This window comes from Phacochoerus africanus, chromosome 7 (genome assembly GCF_016906955.1).
Source record: "Phacochoerus africanus isolate WHEZ1 chromosome 7, ROS_Pafr_v1, whole genome shotgun sequence".
In the NCBI taxonomy this organism is placed as follows: Eukaryota; Metazoa; Chordata; class Mammalia; order Artiodactyla; family Suidae; genus Phacochoerus; species Phacochoerus africanus.
In genome coordinates, this window is record NC_062550.1 from 98,136,341 (window position 1) to 98,154,967 (window position 18,627).

The 18,627-nt window shown below is 34.8% G+C and overlaps 1 protein-coding gene across 1 annotated transcript in view; it reads left to right on the forward strand.

Moving 5' to 3' along the window:
* CEP290 (centrosomal protein 290) overlaps positions 1–18,627 on the forward strand; it is a 92,362-nt gene that overhangs the window by 20,516 nt on the left and 53,219 nt on the right. The window contains 12 exon segments of the mRNA XM_047788328.1: positions 536–698; positions 4,915–5,015; positions 5,088–5,175; positions 6,489–6,601; positions 8,676–8,760; positions 9,291–9,433; positions 13,279–13,443; positions 13,822–13,971; positions 15,562–15,677; positions 16,911–17,013; positions 17,104–17,142; positions 17,144–17,335. Of these exon segments, the coding sequence (XP_047644284.1) occupies positions 536–698; positions 4,915–5,015; positions 5,088–5,175; positions 6,489–6,601; positions 8,676–8,760; positions 9,291–9,433; positions 13,279–13,443; positions 13,822–13,971; positions 15,562–15,677; positions 16,911–17,013; positions 17,104–17,142; positions 17,144–17,335 (1,458 nt within the window).

Consider the following 18,627-nt stretch of genomic DNA (forward strand, 5'->3'; position numbering starts at 1 on the left):
TAATGATAAAGATTATCCTAACTAATTTATGCGAAAATGTTCAGACATTTGCATCACTTTTACTTTTTGGCAGGAGAATTGTTTTCAAACCATTTGATTAAAACATTTTGCCCAGATAATGAGCTTTGGTGAGGCAGCAGGATTTGATTCTTTGTGATCTGAGCCATTGTACCACCATGCAAATGTGACACCACTGATTAGTTGTACCAAAGTTGTGGTAGAGACAGCCACCCAGTGTGCCAACACAGCCTTACTTTGTACTTCTCATATTTTGGAATCAGATCTCAGAATATGTAATATTGAGTCACTTTGCCATTAAGATGCTGTACTGCGAAATTTCAACTCTTCTGCTTCCCATTAGTATTATTACTGGATTTGTTTTTTAAAATCACACTGAAAAACACAGTTTAGAGATATAAATTATAGGTGTATATGTTGCACTTCCCCTCAGACTTAATAAGAAAATAAATGATTGAATTTGATGATTTATTCAAAGAAACTATGTTATATTTAAATTACATTGGTTATGTTTCAGGGAATTTATGGTTTAGAAGATGCTGTTATAGAAATAAAGAATTGTAAAAACCAAATTAAAATAAGAGATCGAGAGATTGAAGTATTGACAAAGGAAATCAATAAACTTGAGATGAAGATCAATGATTTCCTTGATGAAAATGAAGCACTTAGAGAGCGTGTAGGTAAGTCATCTTTTAAGATGTATCATTTGCTCAACTCTAATTGTCAAGTCCTTTTTTGTTTTCCTTTTTATTATTATTTTTAATAGTTGGATGCTTTTTTTCCCCAAATATGTCTTTCTGTTAAAATAATTTAAAGCAAGTAGAAGAGGGGTTGTTCCATTAAAGTGGGATTATGGATTTGTTGAATTTGGGATGGTGTTTGGACTGGAGCACTGCTGTATCAGTCAGAGATCTCAATAATAATTCCTTGCTTGAAAAAATGAAAGTTGGCTAAATTAATACCACCGTATATTAGAACTTAACCTTTTTTTTTTTTTTTTTGTCTTTTTGCCATTTCTAGGGCCACTCCCATGGCATATGGAGATTCCCAGGCTAGGAGTCGAATTGGAGCTGTAGCCGCCGGCCTACGCCACAGCCACAGCAACATGGGATCTGAGCCATGTCTGCAGCCTACACCACAGCTTACAGCAATGCCGGATCCTTAGCCCACTGAGCAAGGCCAGGGATCGAACCTGCAACCTCATGGTTCCTAGTTGGATTCGTTAACCACTGAGCTACGGCGGGAACTCCTAGAACTTAACCTTTTTTTTTTTTAATAGAAGTAGTTTGTTAGTTTGCAGAATGTTCTAGTTTCCAATGAATGCATGGGGACATTAAGAAATACTGAAATACTGTTTAATCCCTTTTGAGACTTTTAAATACTTTTATAATTTAGACTGTTACTTGGGTTGAGTATTTTAGGGTTACTGGTTGATTCTAAGAAGCAATTACTAAATATAGCGTGAGACTTTATATATTGCTATCAACAAATGGTTCGTTAGTGAATATTATTTGTTTAAATGTTTCGGCAGTACAATGTAAATTTGTACTTTAAAATAAAGGTCTAAATAATGATTTCATTACACTTGGTAAATACCAGTTAATGCTTTCTTTTTTTTTTTTTTAACTATGTAATGAATTATACACGGATTTATAGGTAAATATTGATTTGTATAACAATCATCACAACCAAATTTTACAGCATTTCCATCCCAAACCCTCAGTGCATCCCCTCACCCCCCAGCCTGTCTCATTTGGAAACCATAAGTATTTCAAAGTCTGTGAGTCAATATCTGTTCTGCAGAGAAGTTCACTGTATCCTTTTTAAAAGTTTATTTTATTTTATTTTTATTACTCAATGAATTTATTACATTTATAGTTGTACAGTGATCGTCACAATCCAATTTTATAGGATTTCCATCCCACACCCCCAGTGCATCCCCCCACCCCCCGAACTGTCTCCTTTGGAAACCATAAGTTTTTCAAAGTCTGTGAGTCAGTATCAGTTCTGCAAAGAAGTTCGTTGATGTCCTTTTTTCAGATTCCACATATCAGTGAAAGCATTTGATGTTGGTGTCTCATTGTCTGACTGACTTCACTTAGCATGATAATTTCTGGGTCCATCCATGTTTTCTTTTAATGGCTGAGTAATATTCCATTGTGTATATGTACCACATCTTCTTGATCCACTCCTCTGTTGATGGACATTTAGGTTGTTTCCATGTCTTGACTATTGTAAATACTGCTGCAATGAACATTGGAGTACATGTATCTTTTCAAGTCATGGTTTTCTCTGGATAGATGCCCAGGAGTGGGATAGCTGGATCAAATGGTAGTTCTATTTTTAGTTTTCTGAGGAATATCCATACTGTTTTCCACAGTGGTTGCACCAGTTACAATCCCACCAATAGTGTCACAGGGTTCCTTTTTTTCCACACCCTCTCCAGCACTTAACTGTTTGTAGACTTTTTGATGATGGCCCTTCTGGCTGGCGTAAGGTGTACCTCCTAGTGGTTTTGATTTGCATTTCTCTAATAATGAGTGATGTTGAACATGTTTTCATGTGTTTTTTGGCCATCGGTATGTCTTCTTTGGAGAACTGTCTGTTTAGATCTTCTGCCCATTTTTGGATGGGGTTGTTGTTTTTTTGGTTTGGATCTGCAGAAGGTGTTTGTAAATTTTGGAGATTAATCCCTTGTCAGTTGCTTCATTTGCAAAGATTTTCTCCCATTCTGTGGGTTGTCTTCTTGTTTTGTTTAGGGTTTCCTTTGCTGTGCAGAAACTTTTAAGTTTGATTAGGTCCCATTTGTTTATTTTTGTTTTTCTTGTCATTACTCTTAAGAGGTGGATCTGAGAAGATGTTGCTGTCGTTTATGTCAGAGAGTGTTTGGCCTCTGTTTTCCTCGAAGAGTTTTATAGTGTCTGTCTTATATCTAGGTCTTTAATCCATTTGGAGTTTATTTTTGTGTATGGTGTTAGGGAGTGTTCTAATTTCATTCTTTTCCATGTGGCTGTCCAGTTTTCCCAGCACCACTTATTGAACAAGCTGTCCTTTCTCCATTGTATATTCTTGCCTCCTTTGTCATAGATTAGTTGGCTGTAGGTGCGGGGGTTTAATTCTGGGCTTTCTATGCTGTTCCACTGATCTCTGTTTCTGTCTTTGTGCCAGTACCATATGGTTTTGGTGATTGTTGCTTTGTAGTGTAGTCTGAAGTCTGGGAGCCTGATTCCTCCAGCTCCATTTTTCTTTTTCAGGATGATATCTTGGGCTCTTCTGGGTCTGTTGTGCTTCCAAACAAACTTTAAAATATTTTGTTCAAGTTCTGTGAAAAATGTCCTTGTTAATTTGATAGGGATTGCCTTGAATCTGTAGATTGCCTTGGGTAGTATAGTCATTTTGCTAATATTGACTCTTCATCCAAGAGCATGGTATGTTTTTCCATCTCTTCATGTCATCTTGTAGTTTTCAGAGTATAGGTCTTTTGTCTCTTTAGGTAGGTTTACTCCTAGGTATTTTATTCTTTTGGATGTGATGGTAAACAGGATTGCTTCCCTAATTTATCTTTCTGATCTTTCATTGTTAGTATATAGAAATGCAGTCAATTTCTGTGTATTAATTTTGTATCCTGTGACTGTGCCACATTCATTGATGAGCTCTAATAGGTTTCTGGTAGAGTCTTTAAAATTCTCTAGGTATGGTATCATGTCATCTGCAAATAGTGATAGTTTTACTTCTTCCTTTCCAATTTGGATTCCTTTTATTTCTTTTACTTCTCCAATTGCTGTGACTAGGAGTTCCAAAACTATGTTGACTGGTAGTGGCGAGAGCAGACATCCTTGTCTTGTTCCTGGTCTCAGCGGGCATGCTTTCAGCTTTTCACCATTGAGAATGATGTTAGCGCTACGTTTGTCATATCTGGTCTTTATTATGTTGAGGTAGGTTCCCTCTCTGCCTACTTTCTGAAGGGTTTTTATCAGAAATGGGTGTTGGATTTTTGTCAAAGGCTTTTTCTGTGTCTATTGAGAGGATCATATGGTTTTTATTCTTCAGTGTGTTAATGTGGTGTATCACACTGATTGATTTGTGGATATTGAAGAACCCTTGCATCCCTGGGATAAATCCAGTTAATGCTTTCTTAAAGTTAAAATGATCCCTTGTGAAATCTGTTCTCTAAAGGAAGAACAATAAATATTTTATATGTATTATTTATTTGTAAAAAGGTGCCTAACTGGGACCCAGAGACATGCCAGGACCTCAAATTAGACTTAGTCTAATCAGTTCAACCTCACAGATCATGGCCAACTTTAATGTTTTTAAGGATGAATCAGCCATGCAAATACCTGCATAAACAGCAGATTTTCTGCATTTTAAGGGCTCTGAATCTCGGTTTATAATACATCAGCCAGTCTTGATATAGTTGAGAGCACAGGGCTAACCATATGATGTTATTGACGTTAATAATGACCACTCTGTGCCAGACGCTGCTCTTAACTTTATTTGGATTAATTTTATTATACCCCTGCCCCAAGCCAGAAATAATATGTACCTACATGCACACATGTCCCTGCAACTTAGTTAATAGTTGAAGGTGAGAATTGAACCCACATCTGTTTTATTCCAAAGCGTCTGTTCTTAATGTGTTTTAATACCTCTCTGCCAGTCCACCATGGAGAAGACAGATCATAAATTTTTTTGGTCAATTTCTATTAATAATTGTAATAAAATTTAAACTTGTAGGGTTCAAATACCTGAAAAAGTCTTTCACAAGAAATACCTCATTCTTAAGTGATGCTGGCTAAATATATAATCAGTAGCTTGACGGACAGTTGCTGTATGAAGTTCTTGTAGTTCCTTTGAACGTTATTAAAGTTTTAATTACATTGCTTTTTGTTTCAGGTCTTGAACCAAAGACAATGATTGATTTAACTGAATTTAGAAATAGCAAAAGTTTAAAACAGCAGCAGTACAGAGCTGAAAACCAGATTCTCTTGAAAGAGGCAAGTGTAGCAATCAATTGATTGTTTTTCTAGATGAAGAAAAGGAAAATACTAATAATTTATACTTTGCAGATTGAAAGTCTAGAGGAAGAACGGCTTGAACTGAAAAAAAAAATTCGTCAAATGGCTCAAGAAAAAGGAAAAAGAATTACAACTTCAGGTATACTCAGTTATTCCAAACCTTTAAAAGGATCATTGAAAAATGAATTGTCTGGCTCTGAAATTTTCTGTATGTTATAAATACTATTGCGGTATTACCATGGTTTTGCTACAAGTTTCATAAATGAAAATAACGACCTGATTGAGAGTGTATGAGTGAGTGTCATTGGGTTCAGTCCTAAATCTGAAACAGGTAAAAAGAATAATAAAATAAAATAAGTGACCAAAAAACAAACTTTAGAATCATAAACTTTTGAAAAATTTATAATACAGTCTGTATTAATTTCTAAACAATCCCGGTGTGTTGTGATTAGTAATGATAAAACTTAGTAATATTTATGTTTATGTTACTGTTATATTTTCACTTTCCTTTAGAGCTATGCGTTGGAAGCTTTCCTTGTACCTTATTTCTTATTAAGTGAAAGTAATATTTTATTGAATACAAGTTAACATTTTGGCAGTTTATCCTACATGATATAAAGAGAACAGTTGGTTTAGTTTTTTGTTTGTGTGGGGGGCTGCACCCATGGCATGTGGAATTCCCTAGCCAGGGACTGAAACGGCACTGCAGGTGTGGCCTGCAGCCGCAGCTGTGGCAGTGTGGGTCCTTAACATGCTGCCCACAAGGGAACTTCTGGTTTAGTTTTTAATAGCTATTGCACTGCTTTTTGAAGAAGACCATAGACAAGAAACTTTTTTCCTAACTTGGCGCAAGCCCACAAGTATCTGTGAGCAATAGAGGGTTGTTTTGTTTGTTTGTTCGTTTTGGTTTATTTATTTTAAGCATTGTGTTCTCTGTAGTACATCAAAAATTTCTGCAAGGGCAAAACTTTGTCATTTACTGGTATAGTAACCAGTTTAGTCATTATTCATGATTGTCTGTTTTTAATTTTAATATATTAATTTACAATGTCCATCAATTTCTTAGGTACAGCAAAGTGACTCAGTCTTACCAATATATACACTGTTTTTCCCACATATCGTCCATCATGTTCTATCATGAGTGGATGTAGTTCCCTGTGCTATACAACAGGATTGTCTACTTTGTGAGTCTTGTAACTATTTTAGTACTTATCAATATGAGCAAAGGATGATAGAGAAGATAAAATCTGTGTGTGTTTCTCATTAATATCTTATTAATACAGAGCTAAATCCAACAGTTGTATAGGTTACATGCTGCAATCAGGGATTTTGGAAATTGTTATTCTACCTTTTGTTTGAATTAAAACTCGATTTTAGTTTTTAAAAATTAAAGTATTGGATTAACAGGAGAGTTATTTTATGTTTTTAATTTGTTAATTCTTTTATATATAGGATTAACTGTTGAAGACCTGAACTTAACTGAAAACTTTTCTCAAGAGAATAGAACGGGAGAAAGAAGATTGGATTTCATGAGCCTCAAAAATATGAGTGAAGCACAATCAAAGGTAAATAGTAAACTACTGTTAAGACAAAGAGAAGAAAGTATGATCAGTGCTGTCATTTCTGCCCCCATTATCTCATTTTGGACATTGCTTCTTTTTTAATCTTTTTTTGTTTGTTTGTTTGTTTTTTTCTAGAGCCGCACCCATGGCATGTGGAAGTTCCCAGGCTAGGGGTCTAATCAGAGCTGTAGCTGCCGGCCTACGCCAGAGCCACAGCAACGTGGGATCCAAGCCACTTCTGTGACTGGGACCACAGCTTACAGCAACGCCGGATCCTTAACCCACTGACCGAGGCCAGGGGTTGAACCCGCAACCTCATGGTTCCTAGTCGGATTCGTTAACCACTGAGCCACGATGGGAACTCCACTTCTTTTTATTCTTGTTAATAAAAGTAAAATGCTTTATTTAAATAACCTGTTGATCCCAAGATTGATTAATGAAACATTATTTACTCTGAATACAGATTAGGAGTTCAGATAAAGTAGAGCTGCTGCATAAGAGGCCGTCATTCATTATTCCACAGTCATATCAGAAAGAGCCAGAAGAGAAGCTGACCATAGGATCATTATCAAGAACGTTGTCTGAAACTCGCCGTAGTGTAGAAAGTGAAGTGAATCCTTTTGTCACTCTAACTAGACATTCTTCGTCTATGCAAGTGAAAGATAATATTTCACCTCCAGAAACTATTACAATAAGGGAGATTTTTAAAGCACCCTGTCTACAGTCTTTACGAAACCTAGAGTCATTAGTCAGTTCCTTCAGTAGGGAGAGTCATGAAGAAATAAATGACTGTTTATACTCTCTTTCTGATGAGTCTATGAAGAAAGTGTCAGGAAGCCATCAGGCACTTGAGAAGACTGATTTCACACCAAAAAGTGATTCATCTTTACGAGCCTTATCCACAGCTTCAGATTTAATGCAGAAATTATCACTTAGGCAAAAATCTGCAGTATTTTGTCAGCAAATTCATGGTAATAGAACTGACATGGATAAGTTACAAATAGCAACATCAGAAGATGATCAGGTTCATAACCCAATAAAATGTGCTGATACGAATTTGAAAGAAGATACAAGAAAAAGTGATGTACCCTTACAGACAGAGATATTGAAAAGTAAACTTGAAGTTACTGTTCCGGATCCTATGCCTATTAATGTACAATCAAAATTATCTCAGATAGATCCACTTGAAAATCTTATAGAACAGCTACGGACAGAACTGGTATTTCTTAGATCTCAGGTGAGCTCACCTCCAAATTACATTCCTGGGATTGCTTTTTAATTCTTTTTTATGATTTCTCTGGCAAAGTTCTGTAATTAGCAATTATGAGAAATTTTTTATGTTTGCACTTTAATTTATACACATTCTTCTTAAAAAAAACCCTAAAAATGCAGTGCATTTGAAATGAACTCATTGACTTACCGAATTTATTAAATATTTCTTTAGAATGAAGTCATAGCGCAGGATTTATTGATCAAAGAAGCACAGAGTAGAAATGCAGAAACAGAGCTTGAACGTCATAGAATCCAGGCAGAGCAGGTAGTATAAATGCAGGTCGTTAAAAGAGATGATTGTGGTGCTACAGACAAAAACTTTCATGATCGCTTTACCTCTCCCCATGGGTGCCGGAGGGGGGAGAGGGTTGGAAGATCTTTATCTCTCTTACCCTTTATGTTTATTCTACCTTTGTGACTGCTGCTGTGTTTCTCTAACTTGTTTTGGGTGTATAAACCTCAGTTGATCAATTTTTTTTTTCTTTTGCCTTTTCTAGGACTGCTCCCGCGGCATGTGAAGAGTCCCAGGCTAGGGGTCTAATCAGAGCTGTAGCCGCCGGCCTACACCACAGCCACAGCCACGCGGGATCTGAGCCACGTCTGCGGCCTACACCACAGCTCATGGAAACGGCAGATCCTTAACCCACCGAGCAAGATCAGGGATCGAACCCGCAACCTCATGGTTCCTAGTCGGATTCGTTAACCACTGAGCCACAACGGGAACTCCGAAACTTTTTTAAAATTCAAAACTATGAACTATGGTAATATTTTATAAAAAATTGTATTCTTTTTATGTTTTGTTTAGAATGAATTCCTCTCAAGAGAACTAATTGAAAAGGAAAAAGATTTAGAAAGAAGTAGAACAATAATAGCCAAATTTCAGAAAAAATGTAAGTTACCGTTACACTTATTTTTCTGTACTTAGTCTGTACTGAAAATAATGGCTTTGAAAGGACTTTAATGCATTTTATTTTCAAGTCTGTTTAAGCCTTAATTACGTCTGTAATGAATACTCTTCAGTCTCATTTGTCTATTTCGTTTGCCTTGCTATATTTTATTTTCAGAGAATGTATTAGTTTGAATTTATTATGACGATTAATAAGTCTGTTTTTTCTCTAATGAAAGTAAAGTTAGAAAAACAAATTTAAAAGATTTTCAATGTAAAGTAAAGGCAAAATATGCTTTTATGTGTATTTCTTTTAGCCATGAGATGCATATGGTTGTGGATATTTAAATAGATGTGTGATTTAACCTAACTATTCATACATTGAGTCTATAGTTGAATTTTTGTACAGTTGTTTATATTGGCATTTTATAGATGAGTTATTTTTACAGTGTGTGAAATATTTTTCATCTGTATAGAAAGGTGTAAATTGTAAAAGAGAACTATTCATTTAAAGAGACTAATATGTCATTTTAGCAAAAGAATTAGTTGAAGAAAATAAGCAACTAGAAGAAGGTATGAAAGAAATATTGCAAGCTATTAAGGAAATGCAGAAAGATCCTGATGTTAAAGGAGGGGAAACATCTCTAATTATTCCCAGTCTTGAAAGACTAGTTAATGTAAGTTATTTTTTCATATTAATGGTTTTGCTTTGTTGTTTCATCACTTTAAAGATGTTGTTCCACTCTCACTCGTCTCCACAGTTTCTGATGAGACATTCGCTTTCATCTGAGTCATTGTTCCCCCTGTATAAATGTTTGATTCTTCTCAGGCTACTTGTAAGACTTTGTCTTTTTATTTGGTTTTGACCAGTCTGACTGTAATGTGCCAAGGTGGAATGTGTGTGTGCATGTGTGTCTTGTTTGGGAGTCACTGAGCTTCTTGAATCTGTTAGCTTGTTTTATTCACCACAGTTGGGACGTTTTCTGCCATTAATTTCTTCAGTTATTTTTTCTGCCTCATTCTCTCTGAAACTCCAATGAAACATGTTAGATGATGTTGTCCCACAGGTCCCTAAGTCTCTGTTATTTTTTTCCCTAATTTTTTTTTTTTTGGTCTTTTTTGCTATTTCTTGGTCTTGGGCCGCTCCCGCGGCATATGGAGATTCCCAGGCTAGGGGTCCCATCGGAGCTGTAGCCACCGGCCTACACCAGAGCCACAGCAACTCGGGATCCGAGCCGCGTCTGCAACCTACACCACAGCTCATGGCAACGCCGGATCGTTAACCCACTGAGCAAGGGCAGGGATCGAACCTGCAACCTCATGGTTCCTAGTCGGATTCGTTAACCACTGCGCCACGACGGGAACTCCTTTCCCTAATTTTTATCTTATCTTCTTCCAATTGGATAATTGCTATTGATTTGTCTTAAGTTCACTGACACTTTCTCCTGCCATCTCCATTTTTCTGTTTGTTTTTTTTAGATTTTTTTATATAATGATTTTTATTTTTTCCTTTATAGCTGATTTACAGTGTTCTGTCAATTTTCTACTGTACAGCATGGTGACCCAGTTTCACATACATGTGTACATTCTTTTTTCTCACATTATCATGCTCCATCGTAAGTGAGTAGACATAGTTCCCACGCTACACAGCAGGATCTCATTGCTCATCCATTCCAAAGGCAATAGTCTGCATCTTTTAACCCCAAGCACCCCATCCCTCCCACTCCCTCCCCCTCCCCTTTAGCAACCACAAGTCTGTTCTCCAAGTCCATGATTTTCTTTTCTGTGGAAAGGTTCATTTGTGCCATATATTAGATTCCAGATGTAAGTGATATCATATGGTATTTGTCTTTGTCTTTCTGACTTACTTCATTCAGTGTGAGAGTCTCTAGTTCCATCCATGTTGTTGTAAATGACATTTTGTTTTTTTTATGGCTGAGTAGTATTCCATTGTGTATATATACCACATCTTCCTAATTCAGTCATCTGTCGATGGACATTTGGGTTGTTTCCATGTCTTGGCTGTTGTGAATAGTGCTGCAGTGAACATGCAGGCTCATGTGTCTTTTTCTGTTTTAAGTGTCAGCCTGAGACCTGGCAGAGCTTTAACACAGAATTTGAAGCTCAGTTTTGCTGGTTCTTTTCTTTCTGGCATTCCCCTCTTCCTTATGGCTTTGGGCACCATCCTCTGGTTTTGTAGGCCAAAAAAAAAAAAAAAAAGACGGTCACTGTAACTGCAGCTTATCCTCAGAGAAAACCTTAAAAATAGCACTCTGTGTCTTCCAGGTTTCAAGTCCCTCTCAAATCTACTTACTTTTGTTTATTATCTAGAACCTTTATGTAGTAGGTTTTTGTATTCACTTGTTAAATGTAGAATGGTGGGTCTGTTAGGACCTTATACCACAAATATTGAAGTCTAGTAGAATGTAGTAAGAATTTTTAAATATTTAAAGACTTAAGCATTGCTATAAGAATGATTTTAGCCATCAAGTGATATTCTATTTATATTTACCATATAGAGATTTAAGATAAGTTCTACCCTATTAATGTGTGTCTGTTATATAAACATGAATAAAATACACATTTTTAGATTTTAATATTTAAATGTATGTAATTTACATAATCCAAACATATTAACATACAATATTATACTATTATACTGTGCTTGATTTAAATAGAAAAAAATTGGTATTCATTGAAATTTCTTTTTTTATGATGACTGATCAATAGTGGAATACTTTATTTTTTAACAACACTGTATTTTTAGCAGAGAGGGAGAGTGATCTTGCAATGTCAAAAACTTCCCAAGGCAAGAAAATCATTTAACAAAATTTATGAAACCTCTTTGATTCCTTTTGTATGTTTCTCATTCTGATTTTCCTTCTCTGGTTGGTGACTTTGTTTTGTCTCTACTATTTTAAATTTCTAAAATGACTCTTCAGGAGTTCCTGCTGTGGTGCAGTGGGTTAAGAATCCAACTGCAGCAGCTCAGGTCAGTATTCAATCCCTTGCTGGGGGTATGGCCATAAAAAAGAAAAAATATATATATCCTTCATACTTTCTTACGTGAACATCTTTTATATATGATGCTACCAACTACTAATAATGTGTCCCAGATCAAATTCTGTTTTCTAAGGGAAACTCTACTTAGTGACCAAATAGAAACAGAATGAATAGCACAGAAAAATTCTAGCTTTTTCTGTTTCAGTTGATAGCCTCTGGCCTTCCCAGGACTATTGCTTCCATTGCTTTCATCTGCTTCTCTTCTAAGTTGTCATTTTTTTTTTTTCCTGACTGATAGGTTTTGTCTGAAACTCACAGATAATCCAACAATATACTTCCTTTAAGAAATTTTTGGAATCAGTAATACTTTAGATCAGATAATTCTGGCTTATGCACTTTAGTTCACTTACTATTGCTACAGGATATTTTTCAAAGCCTCTATGTATCATCTTAATTCAATCTCCTTTTACCAAAACACCATATAGAGAATGTGGTACCATTTATCAGCAAGACAGCTAACTAGACTACTATGTCATCTGTCAGAGTACCTCCGCCTCCTACTTCTGTCTTTCTGCTAAACCCTTTGAATTAGTATAACTTACTACTCCACATGGCCTTCTCTAATGTCCATAGAGTAAGGCTTACTTTTACAAATCTACTGCCTTGAGTTAAATCTCAGATCACCCCCCTGAGAGATTACATATGGTTTTACTCACCTTACCTTCTGTGTCTTCTGCCTTTATTTCTGAAGTTTCATTTTACATTTAATAGTTTTATTCCAAAAACTCCAAATATATTTATATGTATATATCCTGTAGATGTGTATGTAGCTGTAGGTATATTTTTGTATACCATTGTTGGAGACTTAGGACCAGTGAAACCTCTTTGATAATGTTTTAGTATTTGACATATCGTTTTTGCTTATCCAGCTCTCTTAAATAACATTCTTTTGTCATACTTTGCTTTTGTTATCATGTGTGCTACATCTGTGTGGAAAGGAAGCCAAGGAAAAATTTACTTAATTGAATGTAGTAGCTATTTCATTCCTTTGCTCATGCTTTAAGTTCAGATGCTTCATAGTTTCAAAGCTTTTACATTATATGTAATAATCTCATTTTGACTATATAAAAACCTTGTGAAGTAGGCAGAGCTAGTGTTATTTCCTCTTCTTTAGAGATAAGGAAGCTAAGATATAAGGAATTTAAGCCACTTGCCCAGCTAGTAAGAGATGGGCTAATATTTATACCCTAGCTATCTTATTCCTGTCCAATTGTTTTTCTAGTCTCTCAGTCTACTTGGATTAGATGGATATTTGTTAATTGCTATAGTGAAATGATTAGTATGCTTGGAATACTGATAAGTTAAACTTGAATTTTATAAATAAGAAATAATTGGCATATTTATCACTCATGGGAATAGTAAAATGCTTAAATGTGAATTTTATTTAAAAGTAGATTTTTTTAAACTACGGTTTTAGTGCTGTTCTTCACATCCCTTCAATATAATCTAAATATATTAGGCTATGGAATCAAAGAATGCAGAAGGAATATTTGATGCCAGTCTGCATTTAAAAGCCCAAGTTGATCAACTTACTGGAAGGAATGAAGAATTAAGGCAGGAACTCAAGGAATCTCGGAAGGAAGCTATAAATTATTCTCAGCAGTTGGCAAAAGCAAATTTAAAGGTGAGAATTTACTTACATAAAAGAAAATGCTAAGCATATGAACAAAAGTTTAATTGAAAAATTTAAGTTTTTTTAAATGACTGCTTTATGAGAAAACACCCTTTGAATTCTTTCAACATTAGGAAAACTTCTATTTGGATTTTTAAAATAAAATTAAATGGAAAAATAAATACCTTGTAATATAAAGGATTCAAAAATGTTAAATGTATACCTAGACATTTCTCAGTAGCAATTAAATTAGAGTTTAATTAATACCTGGCAGTGCATTCATTTATCTACTTTTTAAAGATACTCAGTAAGAAGTGTAAGTTGCTGCTTTTAAATTTGTCTTCTGTTTGTAAGAAATGTGATTCTTATTTCTGAGCTCTTTGTTTACAGATAGACCATCTTGAAAAGGAGACCAGTCTTTTACGACAGTCCGAAGGATCAAATGTTATTTTTAAAGGCGTAGACTTGCCTGACGGGATAGCACCATCTAGTGCCCATATCATTAATTCTCAGAATGAATATTTAATACATATCTTACAGGTACTGCAAATTTTATATATAAATAACAAAAATAATGGATAGTATGTTTTATGATTCAATCATCATGTATTCCTTTGGTTCTTAGAATACTAACAATGAGATACATTTTTAATGGATTTTGGTATTAAATGGAATGTGTTAGCATGCTGACACATCTTGTTCACCTGTGTGCCATTCATATGGACTACATGGTTGACAGGTAGAGTAACATGCAGCTCCTATAAGATAGCAATGTATAAATAAGGGGAGCTCTTTTATCTACTGCTGGTTGGAAAAGTAATTCAAATGAATAAAGCCTGACACAGCTTTTTGTGCAGTGATTAGACTTGTTCCTTTTTTGTGTTAACTGCAAGAAAAAACTTTTAAACAAAATTGTCTTTTATCTCTTTCTTCCCTTTACCCTGTGAAGTGTTAGTTAATCCATTAGCAAATTAGAAAGGATACTGCTTGCCCCGTGTTAGTTTCTCAGTTTTGCTGTCTATATTATGGTCATTCTGAGTAGCATAATGAGAAATGCTTTTCATTTTTTCATTTGACGGATGAATATCCATAACATCACATACTTTTCAAATATAATTACAAAAATGTGTTCAGAATCAATGAAAAAAAAGTTTTGATTGTAAGTACTGCTATTTCCCTCTCCTAGATAATCCATCTGTGAATGTACTTGAATTGTCATTATCAAGTGCTTGTATTTATATTTGTAAATTACATTAGTTAATCTTTTTGAGTATTGGAATTTACTTATTAGAACATTACTTTATAATTCATGTTATATCATTTTATAATTTTAGCACTCTTCATGAACTTATTCTTCTGCAGTACAGTAAAACTGTCAATAAGTAATGACGGTGTTACATTGTCACGTTGCTTGAGATTAGGCTTATTTTTTTCTCATCTTTATATAAAAATCATGTGAGAAACATTGTAGTGGATTAGAGAGTACCAATGGGGAGTCTGAAAATGTATTCAAAGTGGAAGAAACAGGTGCTTTGAACCCCAGTCCTAGGGCAGCAGTAGAGCGATGGAAGTACCAGGATCTTTGGAGTCAGACTGGCCTGACCTCAAGTGTTGTATCTGCAAATATCTAAAGCACCTGACACCAGCTTTGGCATATGCGCTTAGAAAAAGGATACCAAAGTCTAGTATTGATGAGTTTTTTAACGTTGAATAAGTTACTTAATCTAAGTTTCAAGTTTCTTCATCTTCAAAATGAAGTAATTGAAAAGGATAATTTGAGTGGAGGTCTGAGTGCATATGTTCACAAAAGGGTACATGGGGCTGAGCAGCTAGAGGTAAGTCTGTAACTTGTGTATCTGATAACTTGTATGCTTATTGTAACTACAATATAAGATGAAAACAGTTTTTCCGGTTTTATAGCCCTTCCTTCTTACATATATTGCCTCATTCCATGTGCCATCGTTTGTTCAAAAGAATCATAGAGATGGCCTGTGCTGCTTATGGATTTGCTGACTATTCTCTTTTTATATGCTTTTCTATGGTCTTGTCAGAATGAGTTTATACCTTCAAATTTAAAATACATCCTGATGGTTTTTTTTTTTTCATTCTCATTTCTAAACCAATTTTTAGGAACTAGAATGTAAGGAAAATAAGCTAAAGAATTTAGAAGATTCTCTTGAAGACTATAACCGAAAATTTGCAGTAATTCGTCATCAACAAAGCTTATTATATAAAGAATACCTAAGGTATAGGTGTTAGCAAAACTTTCTAAATATAATTGTAGCATACTCTTGTTAAAGTTAAGTAACAAAAAATATTTAAATATTTTTCTTTTATTTTCCTCCTGCCTCTACACCTCCACTTTGTAGCTTCCTTGTCCATAAAATTCTGTGGTAGTAATACCTTTTCATAGGGTTATGATGAAACTTAAGTGAATTGTGTGAAAATGCCAAGATATGAACATTTTGTATCGTGGCACCCACGGGCCCTTTGTATATGTCAGCTGTTAACACCACTCTTAGTGATCACTGTCATCATTATTCATTTATTTTCGTAGGGATCTAATGTGTTTCTGCCGATCTCTGTCATCTCATCTATACCAGTGCACTAATATCCTTCGTAATAAATTAGAATACCTGATCAGAAGTAATTTCAACTCTAAAAGTGATTATTATTTGCTCTAACAATAAACTCAAAGCTAATTACAGGTTAGGTCATGTTTGAGAATCTTATAGTATAGGTAATATGATATGGTTATAAAATAGATGCAGGAGTTCAAGGAAGATAGAATCATGCCCACTGAAGAAGAGGGACATTTTTTTTCACGTAACTTTTTATTTTTACATCAATTTTTTTCCAGAGGCTTCTGGAAGACTTAGATCTCATTAGCCAGAGTTGGGTTAATGAGCTGTCCAAGTCATATGTCCAAGTTGAAACCGTTCTGTGCAGAGAGAATGCTGACACCATAATGGGTTTATGCCAAGCACATTGCAGGTCTGGGTAGACAACAGTGTTTTACACATCTTCTTCTAAGTCTAATGATTTCTCGTTTTATTGATATTCTGAATATTTCATAGTACTTAACACTCAAGTTTAAAAGCAGGGTCAGAATATGAGATTTAATTTCCAGAATGAATTTGGGCTCTTGATTATTTTCTAAATTGTTTTCTGTTTTAATAAAATGTTTATAAGATTCAGCTGCAACTGTTATATTGTAACCATTGTAGAGTGATAATTTGTGGATTAATGAAAATAACTTGATAAAATAATTTCTTTACTGTGCATTTATTAATTAAAAATATAACATCCAGGATAAATCCTTTCAAATGGAATTTTGACTTCTTATGTTATCAGATACCGAGTAGTTGTGCTTTCTCTTGTTTTATGGAAACTTTAAATTTCCATAATCTAAAGTTATCTCTTCCTTTAGTTAAATATTTTATTAGGTTTACTCTGTTGTCATTTTTATTTTTTTTAAGTGAAAAGGAGACCTGGAAAACAGAATCTGAAACAATGAAAGAGGAAAAGAGAAAACTTGAGGATCAAATCCAACAAGATGCTATAAAAGTAAAAGAATATAATGTAAGTAAAGCAATTTTAAAATCAATATATGATATTTTACAAAGGGAGATAGCTTGATTCAACAAGTAATATAAATGTGACTTGGTGCAGAATTTGCTCAGTGCCCTTCAGATGGATTCAGATGAAATGAAAAAAAACACTTGCAGAAAATAATAGAAAAATCACAGTCTTACAAGTGAATGAGAAGTCACTCATAAGGCAATATACTACTTTAGTAGAAATGGAGAGACAACTCAGAAAAGAATATAGGAAGCAGAATAATGAATTGATATCAATGGAGGCTGAAGTTGGTGAAAAAATTGGACGTTTGCGACGTTTTAAGGTATGTGTTTTTTTCAACTCTTATCACAATTTTCAAACATGAGGAAGAAAGGATAGTGTGATGAATACCTGTCCCTTGGATTATAATAGTTGACATTTGTTAACATTTGCCCAAATTGCTTTATCTTTTTTGTAAGAATATTTTAATTGCAGACATTTCTCCTGTAATTATTTTTAGTGTGCATCTCTAAAAAGCAAAGTATTTTTCTGTTTTAAAAACCGTAATAACTTTATCACACTTAACAAAATTGGTAAAAATACCTTATATTATCTAATATCCAGACCATATTCACATTTCCTCAGTTGTCCCAGGGTCCAGGCGAGTATCCTTCATTGTATTTGGATGTTACATGTCATAAATCTTTTTAATATAGGATTTCTCCCTTTTTTTTCCTCTCTGAAAAATGTTGACTATCTGATTGTTTCCTTTCATAATTTTACTTTTTCCTCTCTTCATTCTATTTACTGAAGTTAGCTCTGAAGCTTTTGTTATATTCAGGTTAAACATTTTTGGCAAGAGTACTTCATAAGTAATACTTTGTACTTTATAAGTAATAGTTTATATTGCATCACTTTAAAAGATGAAACATCTAATAGTCCCATGTTTCATGATTGATTACTTTGTTAAAAGAGAGATAGCCATATATCTCTATTATTAAGTGATTTATTTAGTTGATTCTTTGGTGATATTTCGGTTCCATGCAGATAACTGGTTTTTTATCAATTCTCCTAATGGTTTTGGCATCCCCTGGTGATTGTTCTTACTTGACCCAACTATTTCATTGACTTGAAGAAATTGTGATTTTTATAGTTATGTTCTGTTCTCTGCATTAGTAGATGCTCTTTTGTAAAATAAAGAGCTTTTCCTCATTAGCCCAAGCTCTTTGGTTATCTTGAAGTATGAGGTATTGTTCTTACTAGAGAGGCAAGCTAAAAAGCTACCTTCTTTCCTTTTATTTATTTATTTAGTCTTTTGGCCTTTTCTAGGGCTGCACCCGTGGCGAATGGAGTTTCCCAGGCTGGGGGTCGAATTGGAGCTGTAGCCGCCGGCCTTGGCCAGAGCCACAGCAACGTGCCTTCTTTCCTTTCAATGACCAGAGTACTCTCCTTCTGCCTGTCCTGCCCACCCATGGCACCCTCCACCTTTCTCTTCCTTAAGTATCTTAGCAGACTCACACAGTGCATTTTGGTTTCCACCTTGGCCAGTGGGAGCCTTTTAAAGCTGGCTCTTGTATCCTTGTGACAGAAATCCATTCTTCTTTGAACCAAGCTGCAAAGCTTGGTTTGTTTTTT